The following is a 17548-nucleotide window of genomic DNA, read 5'->3' on the forward strand; positions in this document are numbered from 1 at the left end:
GACAGTAATGACCTCTGAATGCTCTCTGCTTAATATCAAAGACCAGCAGTTCTATGATGTCACTGCCTTTGTGATGCGTACACATTCCATGACATTTTGTTTTGATCTTGAATTTCTTTTTTTCTTTTTCTTTTTTTACACCTGACAAAGTTGTTGTTTTTTAAAAGATCAGCTGTTGTTGCTGTTTATATATATGTATATATATATATATATATATATATATATATATATATATACACACATATACAATATACATATATACATTTATTTATAGACATTTAAGCCCTTCATGTGGTTCATGACCCTAAATTGATGTTTTTTTAACCAGTCAGACCAATTGGATACCAAAATAGTGCAGTTTGGAGCTGAGATGGTACAAAAGATGTGAAGGAATATAATACAATATAATAATACAGGTTGCCTTGAGTTGATCTTTTTCTGAAACATGAATGACAAGCTTCTTTGGAGTTGCAAACATATTTTGGGTCTTAACATGAATATTTATAAGTGCCATTAAGGGGGGCCAAATGTGGGTCTTTACTGCTAATTTAGATCAACTAAAACACTGGCAGACGTTTCATCGTGCCCTTCTGCACAGTAGAGAGATACCAGCAACAGTTTTTTGTCAGACTTGAACAAGTCTGTTGTTATATAATTATCTAGATTATGGTGAAGAGATTATGGTGAAGTTTGTTATATGATTTGACATGAGGCCTATAGAGCTTTAGTTTTTGCTCAGACACCCTTTCGTGCAACAAGTTCACTTCCTCCATGCTGTATAGTAACAACTATGTAGATTCTCCTTGTCAACAATAAACTAGATTACTTTAAATTTTAAAGTGTAATAAGTGAAATAAACTGATTGTTTCTGAATAATAGGTCATGTTTAAAGTAATAAGAATTATCCCAGCAGAGAGAGATAAGGGGAGTACAGCCATCCCCAAAATCTCCTCGAACACAGTCACAGACCTCTCCAGTGCTCTCCACAGCCCAGCTCACAGCACATTCTAACTACACAATGAGGTAGAAAAGTTTGACAAAGCAGGAAAAATAATCGCTGCTTGCAGTGAACAAAATGTACACCATGAGTTCTGAAATGTTACTGTTGAGTAAAGCCCAGGAAAGCTACAGGGAACCAGGGCTGGACCCCTGCTGGTCTTTTGAAGTAATGACCGATGAAGCCTTTGGATTTTTCTATACCTTAAAACTGTTAGAAGTATAGTTGTGTACCCTTTGATTTCAGCAATGACTTTGTACCTTTAAAAAGAAACAAAGGTCCAGGACCATTTCTGTACCTTACAGGGTACTTTTGGGAAAAATGTACCTGTAGGTACAAAAGCGAGACCCCTATTTCTTTGTGTGTAGCACAACAAACAATAAATAAATAAAAGAATCAGCAGATTATTAGAAAAAAATAACACAACATTTCGGGCCCTCTGAACCTTTCTCAAGAGTGTTCAACTTAGTTCACAGTTCCCTCTGTGTTTGAATTTTATAGGGTTATGTTATCCTATATGTAATACCGTGACATGTTGATGTATTTATAATATACAGCAGCATAGCACAGATCAAGGCTGACGTGTCAAATTACTGCCATCTCCTCTGTGGATCATCTTATGGACAAAGTAGTTTTGAAAGGCAACTTTAGGATTTTACCAGTAGATAATGTATTTAGCTGCATCCCTGAATGCCTTCAATATTTCAGCTACATCTCAGGAATCACTTTAGATTCAAATCAACTTATAACTATGCAAAATACTTCTAGAAACTATTTTGTTTATTGTAATAAACGTGGCTGCCACCAGTCAATCGGGGTCATCTTTCATTGAATGTTGGCGATGGTGCTCTGGATCCACATTGGCATTCAAAATATTTACTCAATAAATATGGATGGGCCTATACGTCTCCTTGATGGAGTTTAGCTCTCTCCTCTGAGTGATGTGTCGCTCCATGTGTGAGGATTCTGTTCAGCATTTATAAATGCGTGTCATGAGGGATTTTCTCCACCCTCAGAAATAACATGCAGCATCTGAACTAATAAAATACACAGAGATGATGGTTCTAAATCCAAGAGATCAGAGTCCAGCTTTTCATCAAGCAACTGTTCTAAAAACTGTTTACAGTCTGCAAACATATTTTGCCATGAGAATACGTAAGAAAGTGAAATTTCATTTTAAATTCAAGCAGTATTGTCTAATAGGGGGTTTAAAAGGTGGGACCACCATGGTCACTGTAGAGGCTGCTTAGATGAATGACCTTGACTGGTCACAATCCAATTATGCAATCTAATACTCTAATTCATATTTAAATGATTGTGAATAAATGTTGATTTCCCTTCTTCCTACTCTTATTTTAGTTACAATAACAAACACATTATAGTATTTTGGAGCCAAATAAACATTTGATCAATTTAAAAACCTTATACATTTGATTTTTATTAAAATGTATGGCAGGCTAGCAGCTGTGGCTCAGTTGGCGGTCTCGGAGGTCAGGGGTTTGATCCCCAGCTCATGCCGCCACATGTCCGATGTATCCTTGGGCAAGACACTTAACCCCAAGATGCTCCCACTGCTTCGTTGACGTATGAATGTGTATTAATGGACTAGTTAATAGTGACGAACACTTTATATAGCAGCCTGTGCCATCAGTGTGGGAATGGATGGTAATGGTTAGGTGTGAAAAGTGCTATACAAGCTTAATTCCATTTACAATCTTTACCTGTGTCTCAATGCTTTTCTATTGGAGTTTCTCAGACACCTGGAAATAAATTTGAGAGTTTCCTGTGCCACCATCTATCACCTGAAATCATCAGCATCCCCAATGTGGCACAAACTTGTTCGTAAAGGCCAACAGACAGGACTATGCTTTTTCTCTGACCAGCTGACAGAAGGAGACAGAGTGGGTCCTGACTCCTTTTCTGCTACTATCTGTTATCTCAAGAGAGGTTTGACTTTTAACAGCCAAAGCAGGAGCTACTGGGAGAGTAGGAGGAGAGGTGCAGGGAAGTGCATCCTGCAATACAAATAATTCTCTGTTGGGATAACAATGTATACAATCTGCAGTAGAGTGAAAACAGCTCCATTTTGATGGTGTGTCATGTCAGAGATTTTGTTTCATGACCTTCACTATTGAGATCAGATTCTTTCTTTTTGGCCTTAGGCCAGGCTAAGCAGATGTTTGCCGACATGGAGCTTGAACCTTTGATGATTTAATGCAAAGCAGCTCTCTCTCCACAGCCAGCAGACTAAACTGCTAACATAGGTTTAATTGCTATTGGTCAGCCCAAACCTTTGTAAACACAAGTCACAGCTGTCCTGCTCTGCAGTCTGAAGACTGCTGCCCTCATTCTGCTCCATTAGGTGGGCTCTAAAACTGGTGTGCACAAGTACACAATACCATAGGATGAGGTTTTGTCATGGAGTGTTTGCTCTTGACTGACCTGGTTTCTGTGATAATCCCACCGCTTTGCAGTTTCCCAGCAGAAGTCCGATGAAGAAGTGAATGAAGTTGAGTCCTTGTCCGGAGGCGTGAAGCTTGCAGTCCAAACGGGTCATCTTGTCAGGACGGTGGCCTGGACTTGAGTCGCATTTAATGGCTTTCTAACACAGCGGCGATTGTCAATTCAAATTATTTCCATCTGGGCCAAAGGAACGTTTGGCTTTTGTTTTGCGGCCATGTACTCAAACTGTGACAACTCAAGCAAACTTCTCAGTTAGGCCTTAACATGGTCTGTTTCCACGGGGCGTTTTCGTTGCATTTTAACTTTTAGACTCCTTCTTGTATCGATGTTCGCGTCTGTGCTGCCTCTGTCCTCCATCAGTCTCCTTCCCACAGTCACTGACAGCTTCAACATTTCTTCTGCAAACTTTCGCAGAGCCACCCCCACAGATGGGTGGACTTAAGACAATGGGCTATCTTTCAGCTGGGCTGCAGGCTTAAAGGGGAATGCAACTCCAAGAAACTGGATACGGAGCTGTGTCCAACTGGCTTCAGCTCCCAAAAGTGAGGTCCTTCGAGTTTTCACATGGGTCAGATAAGGACCTGTGAAGATATGGGTGCATTCATGTGCAGTCAGAGAAATCAGTAAATCAATGGTTTCAGTCTGAAGGTTGTGTAACTTCCAATGTGGGTAAAAAAAAAAAAAAGAAAAGAAAAAAAAGTCCTCTGCCTCGAAGAAAGTGGTGGCAGAATTTGGTAATAATATACCTTATTAAGAGGTAGTTAAAAGGTTGTACCAACACACAGTCAAGTCAGGTGTTGTCTCTCTCTCTCTCTCTCTCTGTGTGTGTGTGTGTGTGTGTGTAGGTGTGCGTGCGCGCGCGTGCGTTAGTAATCAAGGGATCAGTAAAATCCACAAGGTCACTAAACTTAACTTCATTGTTTTACTTTATAAGTCTTGATTAACCTAGGCTTAGTGCGCCCTCTACTGGATGTGTGTGGCACTTGGTCATATGATGGCTACTTATAAAGTTTCAACAACCTTCTTACACATCATTATTTTGTTTATTGTTTGTAATTTAATACATAACGATATATCCAATATCCATTGCTCTCATTTAGTTGATAATAGAACATGTTCATGTCTAAATTCTTGAACACTATTTGAATTGCTCTCATAAATAATGTTGTTTTCTTCTTAGATATTTCCTGCCAGAGCATTTTACGCACGCTCATCGCGGTCCCAAGGAGCTGATCAGTATATTTATATGTAGGCCTACATGTATCGAGATCCCCGATCGTCATTGGATCCCCGGAATGCGTTACACTATAGTTTCTATGTCTCCTTCTCTGCCGCGTCTCGATCGACCAATTGTGGCTCAGCATAGAAATGACACACCTGCATAAAAGCAGAGTCCAACTCACTGAGTGTGAACACTCGGCTGTTGGAGAGAGTTTGGCATGGAGCATCACTATTGTGTTTCCCAAGCAGGACTATTACCCCAGCTGTGCGCACAGGTTCCTCACCTTTAAGATGGAAGAACTACTGAACTACAGCGGAGCGATGAACAGAAGTAGACCTGGTTATGACAAATTTAGTTTTGAAGACATCGATGTGAGCGCAGACGGCGCCTTCATCCTGAGGATTCTCATCTCCGTGGTTTACTCGGTGGTATGCGCGGTGGGCTTGGTGGGAAATCTGCTTGTGTTTTTTCTCATGAGGTTACGGCAAGGTCGAAAAAAGTCCAGCCTTAACTTATTTATCATAAACTTGGCAGTGACTGACTTTCAGTTCGTACTCACGCTCCCCTTCTGGGCAGTGGATACTGTGCTGGACTTCAGCTGGCCGTTTGGAAACGCCATGTGCAAAATCATCCTCTCTGTTACCGTGATGAACATGTACGCGAGTGTGTTCTTCCTCACAGCCATGAGCGTGACCCGCTACTGCTCAGTGTCCTCGGCTCTGAAGAAGAAAAGTTACAGGAGCTCACGATGTGCGAAGTGGATGTGCGTGGTTCTGTGGGTGGCGGCCACAGCGGCCACAGCTCCAACAACCATCTTCTCCACAGTGACTGTGGTGGCTGGGGAGAAACTTTGCCTGCTCAGGTTTCCCGAAGGACACGACTGGCTAGCGCTCTATCACATCCAGAAAATACTAATAGCTTTCATCATCCCCATGCTCATCGTCTCTGTGAACTACCTGATGCTCCTGCGCTTCGTGCGTCGGAGGAGCATGGACAGCAGCAACCGCAGACGGAGAACAAGAATCACCAAATCTGTTGCTATCGTGGTTTTGTCGTTTTTCTTCTGCTGGATGCCCAATCATGCGATCACATTTTGGGGTGTTTTGGTCAAATTTAACGCAGTAAACTGGGATAAATCATATTACATGGTTCACACCTACGTCTTTCCTGTCACTGTGTGCCTGGCGCACGCAAACAGCTGCTTGAACCCGGTACTCTACTGCCTGATAAGGCCAGAAATCAGAAAGATGCTCAGTGGTTTGGTGTTTAGAGTCTCCACTCCTAGTCACAAAAAGGGCTGCAACACGCGCTCTTTTACGCAAGGAGACACTCATGGTGTGCTGCCTCTCCACATTCCTGACAATGGCGAGTACAAGCTGTGCAATTTATAACTTAATGGCTTATCGAGCTCCAACAGTATCCATTAGACTAGAAAACTTCAAACTGGTGAGAAATACATAGAAGTTGATTATTTTGCTTGCTTTTAATAAGCATCTGTTGCTGTTATTTTTCGTGTGTAAATATTGTCTGAAATCTGTGAAGAATTCGCAGCACAAATGTGTGAACACTTTAAGGACTTACAGCACATAATAAACCCTCATGTGTTTGCTACCATGAAACACATGCATGGTCCAGTGAAACACATGCGCTGTCTCAGGTTATTATTGATGGCTGCAGAGGTTTCCAGCTGTTTCTCAGCACTTGATGAGTGATCTTCAGATGACTGAGAAAACAAAACACATAAGAGCCATGGAGCTGAGTGGTCCCCTGGCTGCAGGTGTCCTAGTTTGTTGCCAGGTTTTTGTGACAATTAGCGCTCATCTCGGTCTGTTGATTCACCTGATTTTCTCTGAGGACCCTTTTATGTTTGGACTGTCCCCAACGCTGCGGGAATTGTGCATCATGATGATCTCAGAAATGGTCCTACAAGCAGCCTTTTCCTTCATGCAACAAGTGTGTCGAATCGATATGAAATCCTCACCCATGGTGTTGTTCAATGTGATCGCTGTCAAACCAATTTCATTCACATCTGTTCAATTTGTCACATCCACAACTTGAACAGAAAATAACCCTCAAAAGACTGCAATAAATAGCAGAAGAAAGAAACATTGAGAAAAGAGACACAAAGACATAAAACTGCACTACTTCATTTTACTGGCTTTAAATCAGGAGAGATATTTCAACAGAGATATGAAGAACACCTCTCTTCTGGTTCTATCTCAGCTAATAATCCTTTTACACTTGCCAGAGTCATTTTTGTTGAAGGAAATACTTTTGTTGTTGTGATGGTTAATGCATCTTCTAAATCAAGGCTGTAAGTGAAATCCAAAATATGGCTTTTTTTTATCAGTTTGAAATGCTCCTGTAAATAAAGTCTCAACGATCAGAAAATACACAATGCCGGTGACACTTTTCCGTGACCTTGCTGGATGTTTTGTGGTTGTGCAATGTAGTCATTTGTGGGGTGTAAATACTCAAGTGGATTTTTTATTGAATGTACAGAAGGATAATAAGCTTGACTATCCTTAAGAGAATATTTGTGATTCCATTTTCTCAGTTCAGAGAGCTCACTGAGTGTATGAACATGAGTCACATATGTCATATACACAAATTGTGTTTAATCTTCTTAAAAATAAACTGAATGGGTGAACTGAAATGCCATTAATTCTCCTTGTTTAATCAATTGAGACTATTAAGTAATTAAAGTGACAACTCTCAGCAATCAGTGCACAGCAGCTTTTTATTCTGGATTGAGTGTATGTTTTTAATCAAAGTATTTTGATTTGATGAACAAGTGTACTCATGTTACGTTTGAACGTTATTTTTTTATTATAAAAAAAGGTTTTGTTAAATGTGTTCAAACCCGCATTTACTGTAAATGATTATTATTATGCAAACGAATATAATTTCAAGCCAAAACAACACATCAATTCCCACTTTTTTTCAAGTCAGAGTGAAAAAAACAACCACTAACATTGATTCTAATTTGCCTTTCAATTAGATTTTCTCAGACGTCATTGAAAACACTTCAACCCAAACAAAGCCCCAGGCGACATGGCCACCTGTGTGTTGAAGGTAAATTGATCTTTGTAAAACTGGAAACAATGTGTTAAAGTTGAAATGAGGATAGGACCCCTGTGGCAAACCCGTCAGGTCAATTATTTTCCTAATTGTCTTGAGCTGCTTATTTACATCATGGATTTAAACTTTTGGCATGAATGATTTTTCTCTTTCCGACCATTTAGCACCAGCAAAATCAGTCAATCGAAATACATTGTAGTTGTACCCCTATTGAAAGCTTTAGCTCTTTACAGATATTATAAAAAAAGATTCCAATCACAAATATTATTGCCATTCTCTTTAATTATTTTACAAAGTGGATTAAGTTTACATAGAGGCTGTCTAATTATCTATGGCTGCAGTTTGAGAAATATAAGATACATGCTGGCCTTTATTAGTGGACGGACAGCATTCAAGAAATCAGATACTTTCTGATTAAAGGGACACGAAACAGATTTCACTTCAAGGTCACTAACTTTCACCCCAGACATATCCTGAAGATAATATAGTCAGTGGCTACGTTGAAACCTTATGAAATCGGAGAAAACATGTAGCATGCTTCGGACATGAAGCCTTAAAGACCAGAGGCTATACCAAAAACAGGATTGTTAAACTTGGTCTCATCGTAGGAAAGGTAAGATGTTGCTGGTTTATTATAGAGTCTGAATCATACACAAGAACCAAATAAATGATCTTAGATGAAGATCCCTTTTGATTTGGGTAATTATGGTAATATCTCCATAATGACTCCTCCTCTATAATACGGGTCAAACACCAAAAGACAGGCAGAGATCAGAATATCTATGGCAGTTGAGATCTTATCGAACGTCTAATCTCAAGGCAAGAAGGCCAGTGTGCATCTCCTGACATGTCTAACAATGGAGTTATGATTCATCTCTGGCTCATACTATTGATTCTGGAGGAGCAGGGAAATGTTCAGATTGACAGTATTACATAAGTCTTTTCTACTTTCATTGTTACTATCCAACCCCAGTTTATGGCTCTCATTGGCTCCTCTGATTCTGATTCAAAACAAAGGACCCCCGCCTTGCTTCCTGAATGATAAACAAAGTCGCAACCCGATGACAGATGAAAAAATCTGCTTCTTTAGCTGAAAATCAACCATTAGAATATTTAGACAAGTCATTATAACAAATGCTTTAAAATAAAATCTTGATCTCTCTCTCTCTCAATCCTTAGCTGCTCCTGATACTCTGCTTTAGATTCAGACTTAAACACTTAAGCTTCTCCAGGCCTCAGGTGTTCATGAAGGAGACACTCAGACAAAAAAATTATTTATTTGTAGGCGTATAACAGCTCTTCACACCTCATCCAATACAACAAACTGACTTTTGTCTGTAACAGCTGGAGGGTGATCACACAGCTGTGTGCATTTACTCGACCCATGATGGACTCTGATCATCTCTTCATCATCTCTTCGTAAAATTCATGTTCTCAAATCCCTCTCCTGCAGTATCTTTTGCACGTTCTTTCGCTCTGATGCAGTGCATGTAAAAAGGCATGCAATGTCTTGTAACAGGTTCAGTGACACAAAGCTGTTTGGTTTCATTCGTCTCCTTAAGTTACAAAGTAATGCCACAAACAATGTGGAAAATACTAAAAACTTAATAATACTTGAAAGCGTATAAAAAGGTACTTGACTATTTACAAAATTCAAGTGGATTTTGTACAAAGTAAAAGTGCATCAAATGTTTAAAGCTCATCCTGAATGTTTTCCAGGATGAAAATGTTTAAAGAGAAGGAGTGAATTCAGGTTTAGAAGGACCTCTTTTTTTAAATCCAGAAAAGTCTCTGTAAGTGAAGCATCATGAATCTTCTATTTACTCTGGCGACTTTAGTTCTGTTTTGTTTCTCAATAAATTATGATGCGAATGAGCTGAATATGTTGCAGATAATATCTTTCAAAAATTGAAGTCAATATACAAAATAGTAACTTTACATTTGCGGTAGCTTTTGGGTGGAATGTCACCCTTGAGGTTTTTCACGTATTTCAAAACTGATCATAAGAGTTAAATAAATATACATCAGGAAAAGACGAAGGCCCGATTGCCTAACTCTGGCCTCAAGGGCAAATTGTTGTCTGAAATTCTTAGAATAGACGGAAAAAAGCTCGCTCTATTCTTCTCTTCTGATGCCCAGGATTCAGAGCTCCAGCCTGAAGTGAGAGCTCAAAGATCTATACATTTACGACATGGAGGGCAGTGGAATACAAAGAAGGCCCTAATGTCGCAACAGTGCAGGAATGCTAAGTGAGTGTGACAGTGCTGACTCTCTGGGGTCAGGGGTGGTGGCGTGGACAGATCCAGTGCACTGAACGAGCCTTTCTTCAGCGATCACACGAGGCTGTCTTTGCGGTGCCACTGTGTTGTTGGGGAGCAGCGGGGAGGTGTGTTGGTCCCTGAGTGTTGGGTCCCCTTATTGAAAAGGTGTCTGCTGGGGGGCCCGCAGCCTGCGTTACCGTTCTTCAGCCACTTTCCCATTTGCTTCCCGCTCGTCCTCTTCCCTCCGTTTCTGCCTCCGGAAGAATCCAAGCTGGGATGAAGAATAGTGAAAAAAAGCAAAAGAAAATCTACTAACTAACAATTTATAACTATTCATGGTAGTTTGGGTTGAAGTGTTTGTATCAGTATGAGGCTCAAAATCCTCTTTTAAAAAATATGTTATTGTCATCAATCAGCTGATGTGACCAGCTCCAGTGTAATCCAGTGACCGTAAAGACTGTAAAAAGAAGTGGACTTGCTATAATAGCCAACAAATGTGTCACGTTAAGAGGAAGCCAAAATGCCTTGAATAAACGGCACTATTTTTATCAGCCAGCAGAGGGCGCCTTCACTGGCCAAGCAGCCAGTTTGTGTGGAGATCCACAAGAAAATAAGCCTGCTGCTCCGATGGGAGCATCAACTCATTTAACGGGAGATGTTATGTCTCTGTAAATCGCCCCTGTGTGTAGCATAAATACAAGGAGGCTTTTATTCATTACTTAAAAATAAGCTGCCCTAGGTTTAAATCCCACAATTTGTTCTTTGTTGCACGTCAACCTCTTTCTTTACTCTCTTTTCAGTGAAAACCAAAAGGACAAAAATGTGTATATTTAAAAATAGAGTTCTACATTCAGCATAGATTGTCTTTCTCCAAACATACAGTACATGCGGAGAGGTCATGCAGTTACTGTTGTTTTATTTTCTACCAGAGGGTGGCATCATAACCCAGCACTGAAATACTGCTGTGTAATTTTGGTACAAATAAAGCTTTGAAAGACCTCAAATAACTAACTAGAGCTGGTTACCTTAGGAAAGAAAAAAGTGCTATAACCGTCTATAGATTAAAAAAAAACAGCTCTACTGTGGCTAACCTGAACTCTCTGATTCTCAATAAAAATACCATTACAATCTCTTCTGTATGTAGTGACCTCTGCTGTTTTAATATCTGTTTTCTAAATAATTTCCTTATGACTCTGTCTTACCTTCCACAGAGCGAGAATGAGCAGGGCTAACAATAAGAGTCCTCCCAGCGTGCTCCCGATCATGATCCAGATAGAGATTCTGTAATCCCCCTCCTTCCTGATCTCCAATACGATCTGAGGACAAGACGAGAAAATACTGACAGTGTAAGTTTATTTTTTTTATTTTTTTTGAGACAGAATTTAGATTGAGGTTTCATAATGAGTTTATAAGATTAATCTTGGGGAAACAAAAACTGTAAACACTAGTATTTATGATAATAAACTCTTAACTTGTGTAAATGCCAGCAGTCTGCTGCTCTATAGCTTACTATTAAATGGTAAATAGACTTGAGCTTGTAAAGTGCTTTTATACTACTCAAAGCGCTTTTTACTCCGCAAGTCACTCCTTCACGTTTATGCCCATTTACACACTGATGGTAGAGGCTGCTCACACACTCAACATTAAATTAAAAAACCTGGTTTGGAAAACACAACTGAAAACAGTTTACTTTACACACATAAGGGTATTCTCATTGGTTGGAAGGCCAGGTGGCACAAAACATGCACTATTTAAGTGGCCAATAGATGGCAGCACAGATTAATTTATTAGCTTTTACATGTTGAGCCGCTGGTCCTTTCGGTCCCTGAGCACCACATACAGCACATGTGCTCTTACATTAACACTAGCTGTTTGAGTCTACACTGCTAACACAGCACCACATCAAATGCAGCTCAGCCCATTGATGAATCATCTACATGATGATCTGCCATGGTTTAATGCAATGAAGTATGTTCTTGTTCTATAAATAAGAACTTTACTGATGTTGAGCTGTTGTATTACTTAAATTTAATTTTAACTAGTTCTAGTGACTGGTTTGATCTTCTTAAGTACAAAGCGCTATAGTCACAGATGGAGAGGATAAAACTCAAAGTCAGACTAAATCTGATCTTATTTAGGATGCCATTATGAGCTCAGATTGGAGTCAGGACAGACCCGGGACAGAGACAGTTTACAACTCCAGTTGTTGTTGACTCACATGTCTGACAGGCCTCTCTTCATGTAGAAACATTGGGCTGGAGGAGGGAAGCTCCACTGATGCACTGGTGGCCAGCTCCAAGATTTTAAACTTCAGCTGGAGAGGAAATGAAAACAAGCTGCCAGTTTTTACAAACACATCACACAGCTGAGAGACTACAAAGCTGGGAGAATGCATCTGAGACAAAGCAGAACAACAGGATGATGAATGGTACACTTGCATGCACATGTGTTATAACAAAGCTAAGTATTTCCAGTGTTATGTATGCATGATAGAGGGTTTTAAACTCACTGCATGTAAGGTATCTATTCTTAGTGCTCCTGTGATTCTGACTGCAATTTCTCTGTAGGAGGCCACATTGACGTTGCACTGGACTGGCAGAGTCAAGGTGTTGGATCGGTTCTGTGTGAATAAAAAAAGATAATTTCAGCCTACAGAAATAAACGTAACCAAAAACTGAGCCAGGAGTATAAATCTTGTTCTATATATAATTTCTACTTTACCAAGCGGGAGAAGCGTGTAAGGTCCTCAGGTGACGCCCTGCTCTGTGCAACGTGCTGAGGTGGTAAACAGTGGGAATCATCTCTCTGTGTAGTATGGGGTATTAAAAAAAAATTCTGTTAGAATATGACAATCTTAATCTGCAATAACTCAATGATTATAACTATAATAATATGGCTCTTATTGTTATAATGGAATAGATGTATGTATTAAGAAGAGAACTTCTGTCTGTATCTTAAGAGCAGACCTTAAAGCCTTGTTTCCAATAAGCGGCATGGTATCAGTTTGGTACTGTTTGGTTTGGTAAAGCCTGATCCTGTTTGCGTTTTCACTGTGCCCTATTTGGTAGGCGGCGTCTAAGCCGGATGCCGATAGCCGCATCAGCTGCGTAATAGTGTGACATTATAGCAGTGCGACACAGTGTACAGGTCGGTAATTTGAGGACCTTTAGTTTAGTTTAGTTTAGTTTATGGAAGCGCCAGAAAATGCATGCCGTGCCGAGACGAACCGGCACGGCATGCATGGAAATGGGGCTAAAGTCAAGATGAGGTCCAATCAGCTGGGAAAGCTTTTGACTTTAACCTGAAGTTTCCTGCTAGATATTGGAAGCTTGTATCTATACTTTTGGCTGAAATAAGGAACCATTATTTCATTAATTACACTTCCTTATTGCTTGCAAAGAATGAAAGGTCTCAAGTAAAACTAAAGTAGGCGAGGTTGGCTGGTTGTTATTTTTTGACACTGGGTGGCAATCTCATAAATAGCTAATTCAACATCTTTCAAAATGGATGTCTGCTAGCATAAGTCATGTAATCTACTGTTAGACCAGGAAAGGCATCTCACAAAACCAATAATCATACTGTATTAAGCTGGGGTTGTTTTTGTTGTTTTCAAATTAATCTTTTCCTCATAAAGCAGAAAATATTCTCTTTAAAATTACACATCAAGTAACTTTGCTAAGACGGACCTAAACGCTCCACACTCACCTGGTCGATATAGAAGTCCGTTATCTGAAGGAGTTGGTTCCCATTTTTAGTCATTTCTGGGATCTCAATGTTCAGCTGCAGATCCTTTACTGGGAAGTATCCAAGGTTCTGGATCTAAAGTAAGACCAGATGTAAATTATTTCCCAGGGTTTTCCTGTGAAGTCAATTAAAGTTATTGTGAAGATGCTCAAGGCTCTCACCTGGAACGTGAAGTTGAAAGGGGGGCCGATAACTCCAGGCTCCTCCAGCGACAGCTCTGACTTGATCTCATAGCGGGTTGGATTTGAATCTCTTTTGAAGTAAAGAATTAAACACAAACAAGAAAAATGTGAGGAGCAATTATCTTTCATTTATGTGGGGTTTAAAGCATTTGTGCTTGAAACAGTATCTGCATCTTATTGTCCAACAATGAGAGCCCATTATTCAACATTTTTCCACATGCCATGGAATCACTTTGTTCCACTTGCATTTGTAGGTTCATTGCTTCCAAAATTAACTCAAGAACTTCAGTGACATGCATTATCTTTTTAGAAATAAAAAAAATCTACGAACCTTGTGAAGAGAAGGTCTGCCTCGTATTTCAGTGAGTAAAAGATGTCATTGAGATTATCAGCTGTGCCCTCTTCCTCGCCATCACTGTCAAGGTAACAAGACAACAAATGTCAAAAAAGTCAACAATGATGATTTCTTGATTGTTAACCTCAATGCTCTTTAAACTAAACCTCAAAGCTTGCTTGCGAATGATTTATCGTATTTCAAGCATCTGTATGCACACAATGTGGATACAGAAAACTGTTCCAGACAATTCTCTCTGCATGCAAACAACACATTAATTATGATGGAAAAAAATATGAAACGTAGATTTTAAATTAACTATCACACCTTTCAGCCGCCAGGATAATCCTGACATGGTCCAAGAAGACAGTCCGACTAAACTCAAGCTCCAGACGAAATGTTATCTACACAAGAACAAAGAAGAACAAATCACTCAAATAATTCCACATAGTATCTTTTCCATTAATTTCATAATAACCTGGAATAAGTGTCCAGCTTTGACCCCAGGCAGGCAACTAAATCGTTGGTATTGTTTACCGTAAGAGCCAAGAAATTTCCCCTTAACTGATGGCAACCCCATAAATACAAATCATCATGACCACACGCACAAACAAGAAAAAATGAGCACAGATGCTATGAGGAAAGGAGACCGTCCGAAACAGAAAAAACAACAAGGACGATAATGGAAAACAGTGGAGGATATCCAAACCAAGAGAACCCATGTCAGGAGAGGAGAGGAGAGTAAAGGAGAGGAGGAGAGGAGAGGAAGAGAGGAGGGGAGAAGAAAGGAGGAGAGGAGGGGAGAAGAGAGGAGGAGAGGAGAGGAGAAGGCGAGCGTTATATGTCACTTTGTTTACAGTTGTTTACAGTCAGTGCTGTAATGAAAACCTGACTGAGTCTGCCAGAGAGGAATGTAAAACAAAGTAAACTGTACCCCTGCTCCATATACTGACACATCATTAACAGACCACAGATATAGAATATACTTAAAGAAATGTCCTATTTTCATTTGATCTTGTGTTATTTGTTGAAAATGATCCCTGGATATCTTTGTGGATTGTTAGGGGGGAAAACAGTTTTAAAGCGAAACATACACAAACACTTCCTGGATTTAGTACGTTCCCTTTCTGTCAAGGTTTTGTCATTTGCACATTTGTTTGGGGACTGGTAAAAGTGTTCGGCAATTTGTAAATTTCTCTGAGCGTTTGTTTTTAAATATTGTAAATGAGTTTCATAAAAAGGAACATTTGTTTTATCCTCGGTAAAGGGTTTTGGTTTTGTAATTTTGTTCTATAAAATGTTTTTCAAAATGTCAACTTGTCTCAAATTTTGCAAAAGTGTTTCATGCTTTGCACTTACCAGCCACCGTAGACCCATGAAAAGGAAAAACTAATTTGTCAATGCTTAGCAAAAAGGAAAGAGGAGGAACAAGGAAATGATTTTAAGGCTCATTTCAAGCAAGCAGTAGTAAAGATCAAAGTCCAAACTAGTTTTACACAGGTCAAAAAGAAACTAAATAAGTCCAAATAAGAGCTTTCACAGGCCACTTTAAACAGCTTGCTCCGAGCTTCTACTTTCCTTCTGCTAAACTGTGGTGTGGGCAGTCTGGGCAGAAGCAGCAACGTACCCATCAGCATGGTTTTACTCAGTTTGCCCCCTCGACCAGAGCAGATTAGGCTTGTGGCTCTGGATTTGGTTCAAGCAGAATGAGTGGGCATGAATCACTTGGTAGGTTTTAAATGGGTGACCTGAGCCCTCTTGGTTCAGATGTCGGGCAGCATTATAGAAAAACGTGGTGATATTTTGGTTACCAAGGAGATTGTGGTTGTTTGTAATAATAACGGGGTTAGGACGCTCCATGACCTCTTAAATCCACCTTTATTAGTTTATTCCTTTCGTATTTGTTATCAGCCTTTGCATAAAGACTATTGTTCAGACATCGATGAAAAAGAAGGTTGAATAATCTTCTCACTCTATAATATCTGTATATTTTGGTGCAATCAGTGCCATCCCTTTAAGCGTTTATTCAAACATCACCTTCTTAAAAATAAAACTTGATTCTTTGCTGTAAAACTAACTGGAAAGTGAAAGATTCTCATAAATATCGTTGACATTACAAGCCTGTGGAAAGGCTTGCAAACAGCCTGTACTGAGTGTGAGAATCAGTAACAGATGAGAGAGAAAAACCCTCCCACTATCTTTCACTCAGTCTCACCTGATGCACAAAGCCCTTGCAGGACAAAATGTTCTTAATGGCTCCAAGAAAGTTTTATTTACCCTGTTGCCAAGATGTTTTTTTTTGATAATGACATCTCAATGGGATGAGGATTTATATCTTAAAAGTCTACAGTAGAAAAAAAGTATTACAAAGATCTTTCTATGTTGAAATAACTGATGATTATTCAAATCTCAGAAAATGAGTTGAGAATGTGCAAAGTCACCTTCAGAACTGTGTAAGTGAAGCAGCAGCTCTCACATATGTTATGGCAGCTTTCCCAGAAAATCTCCAGACTCCATACCACAGGTTTGAGTTTCACTCGTGTTTTTGTGACAGTGTGTCTCTTTAATAAAGAATGTTAACTGAAGGAAAATGAACTGTGCGGAGACTAAGTCACATAAAATATGAACTCAAAGTGTTTTGTGCTGTTTTCATGAGACACACTGATCACAACAACCTGTCATAATGAATGTTTGCATTCAATGATCATAATGTTGTTTATTCATAAGGCTGCAGGTGCAGGAAGCCTTATTGCTGTGGGGAATATAAGAGAGCTCTATAATTGAATCAGGTAGGAAACAGTCAACTTCCTAGTTTGGTAGAATGTCAGGGAAACAGCTGATCAGAATTAAAATACCAGTGCTGTACCAGTGTTAAAAAACCTCTCAGTTGGGGCACAGATGGCCTTGTGATAGGATTGCGCCCATATACGGAGGCTATAGTCCTCCAAGCGGGCACCAAGTTCCAGTATGACTGGTGGCTCTTTATCGCTTTGTCATTCACTAATCTCGCTCCCCAATTTCCGTCTCTATCCGTCATCCTATCAACTACAGGCAATAAGCCACAAAATAAAAAAACAACAGCTCTCATTTACTCCACTGGACTTTGCTGGAACCAATCAGACACTTGTTATCTTGCAATGCAATGGTTCCCAACTGGTTGGTTGGGGCCTAATAATGAGTTGCAGAGCTTTATTCAGAATCAGAACCAGAATATGTGAATGGAAAGGAATTGTGTCAAGAAGCCCATGAAGCGCATTTCTCTTT

At 39.7% G+C, this 17548-nt stretch overlaps 5 protein-coding genes across 5 annotated transcripts in view; 2 read left to right on the top strand and 3 right to left on the bottom strand.

The window, feature by feature from the left end:
• The window catches only part of adamts7 (a disintegrin-like and metallopeptidase (reprolysin type) with thrombospondin type 1 motif, 7), a 56420-nt gene extending 52209 nt beyond the window's left edge, over window positions 1-4211 (bottom strand). The window contains exon 1 of the mRNA XM_079339562.1: window positions 3440-4211. Within this exon, the coding sequence (XP_079195688.1) occupies window positions 3440-3554 (115 nt within the window). The 5' untranslated portion in view covers window positions 3555-4211. The remainder of the gene's footprint in view (window positions 1-3439) is intronic.
• The window catches only part of trip4 (thyroid hormone receptor interactor 4), a 301289-nt gene that overhangs the window by 156162 nt on the left and 127579 nt on the right, over window positions 1-17548 (bottom strand). The window lies entirely within an intron of this gene.
• LOC306821166 (calmodulin-like protein 4) overlaps window positions 1-17548 on the top strand; it is a 151738-nt gene that overhangs the window by 58667 nt on the left and 75523 nt on the right. The window lies entirely within an intron of this gene.
• Window positions 4889-7419, top strand: rxfp3.3a2 (relaxin family peptide receptor 3.3a2). The gene has a single exon (XM_079338745.1). It carries the CDS (start codon window positions 4973-4975, stop codon window positions 6071-6073), a length of 1101 nt encoding a protein of 366 aa, XP_079194871.1. The 5' UTR covers window positions 4889-4972; the 3' UTR covers window positions 6074-7419.
• Window positions 9025-17548, bottom strand: part of itga11a (integrin, alpha 11a) — a 43299-nt gene continuing 34775 nt past the window's right edge. The window contains exons 22-30 of the mRNA XM_079339403.1: window positions 14612-14688; window positions 14282-14365; window positions 13930-14020; window positions 13730-13843; window positions 12746-12829; window positions 12534-12644; window positions 12243-12338; window positions 11227-11340; window positions 9025-10295 (exon numbers count right to left, since the gene is read on the bottom strand). Coding sequence (XP_079195529.1) covers window positions 10218-10295; window positions 11227-11340; window positions 12243-12338; window positions 12534-12644; window positions 12746-12829; window positions 13730-13843; window positions 13930-14020; window positions 14282-14365; window positions 14612-14688 — 849 coding nt within the window. The 3' untranslated portion in view covers window positions 9025-10217. The remainder of the gene's footprint in view (window positions 10296-11226; window positions 11341-12242; window positions 12339-12533; window positions 12645-12745; window positions 12830-13729; window positions 13844-13929; window positions 14021-14281; window positions 14366-14611; window positions 14689-17548) is intronic.

Source organism: Symphodus melops (assembly GCF_947650265.1).
Source record: "Symphodus melops genome assembly, chromosome: 3".
NCBI classification, from domain to species: Eukaryota; Metazoa; Chordata; class Actinopteri; order Labriformes; family Labridae; genus Symphodus; species Symphodus melops.

Bases quoted from the DNA above. Each gene is read 5' to 3' on its own strand.
- rxfp3.3a2 (XM_079338745.1), top strand. From the start codon at position 4,973: ATGGAAGAACTACTGAACTACAGCGGAGCGATGAACAGAAGTAGACCT.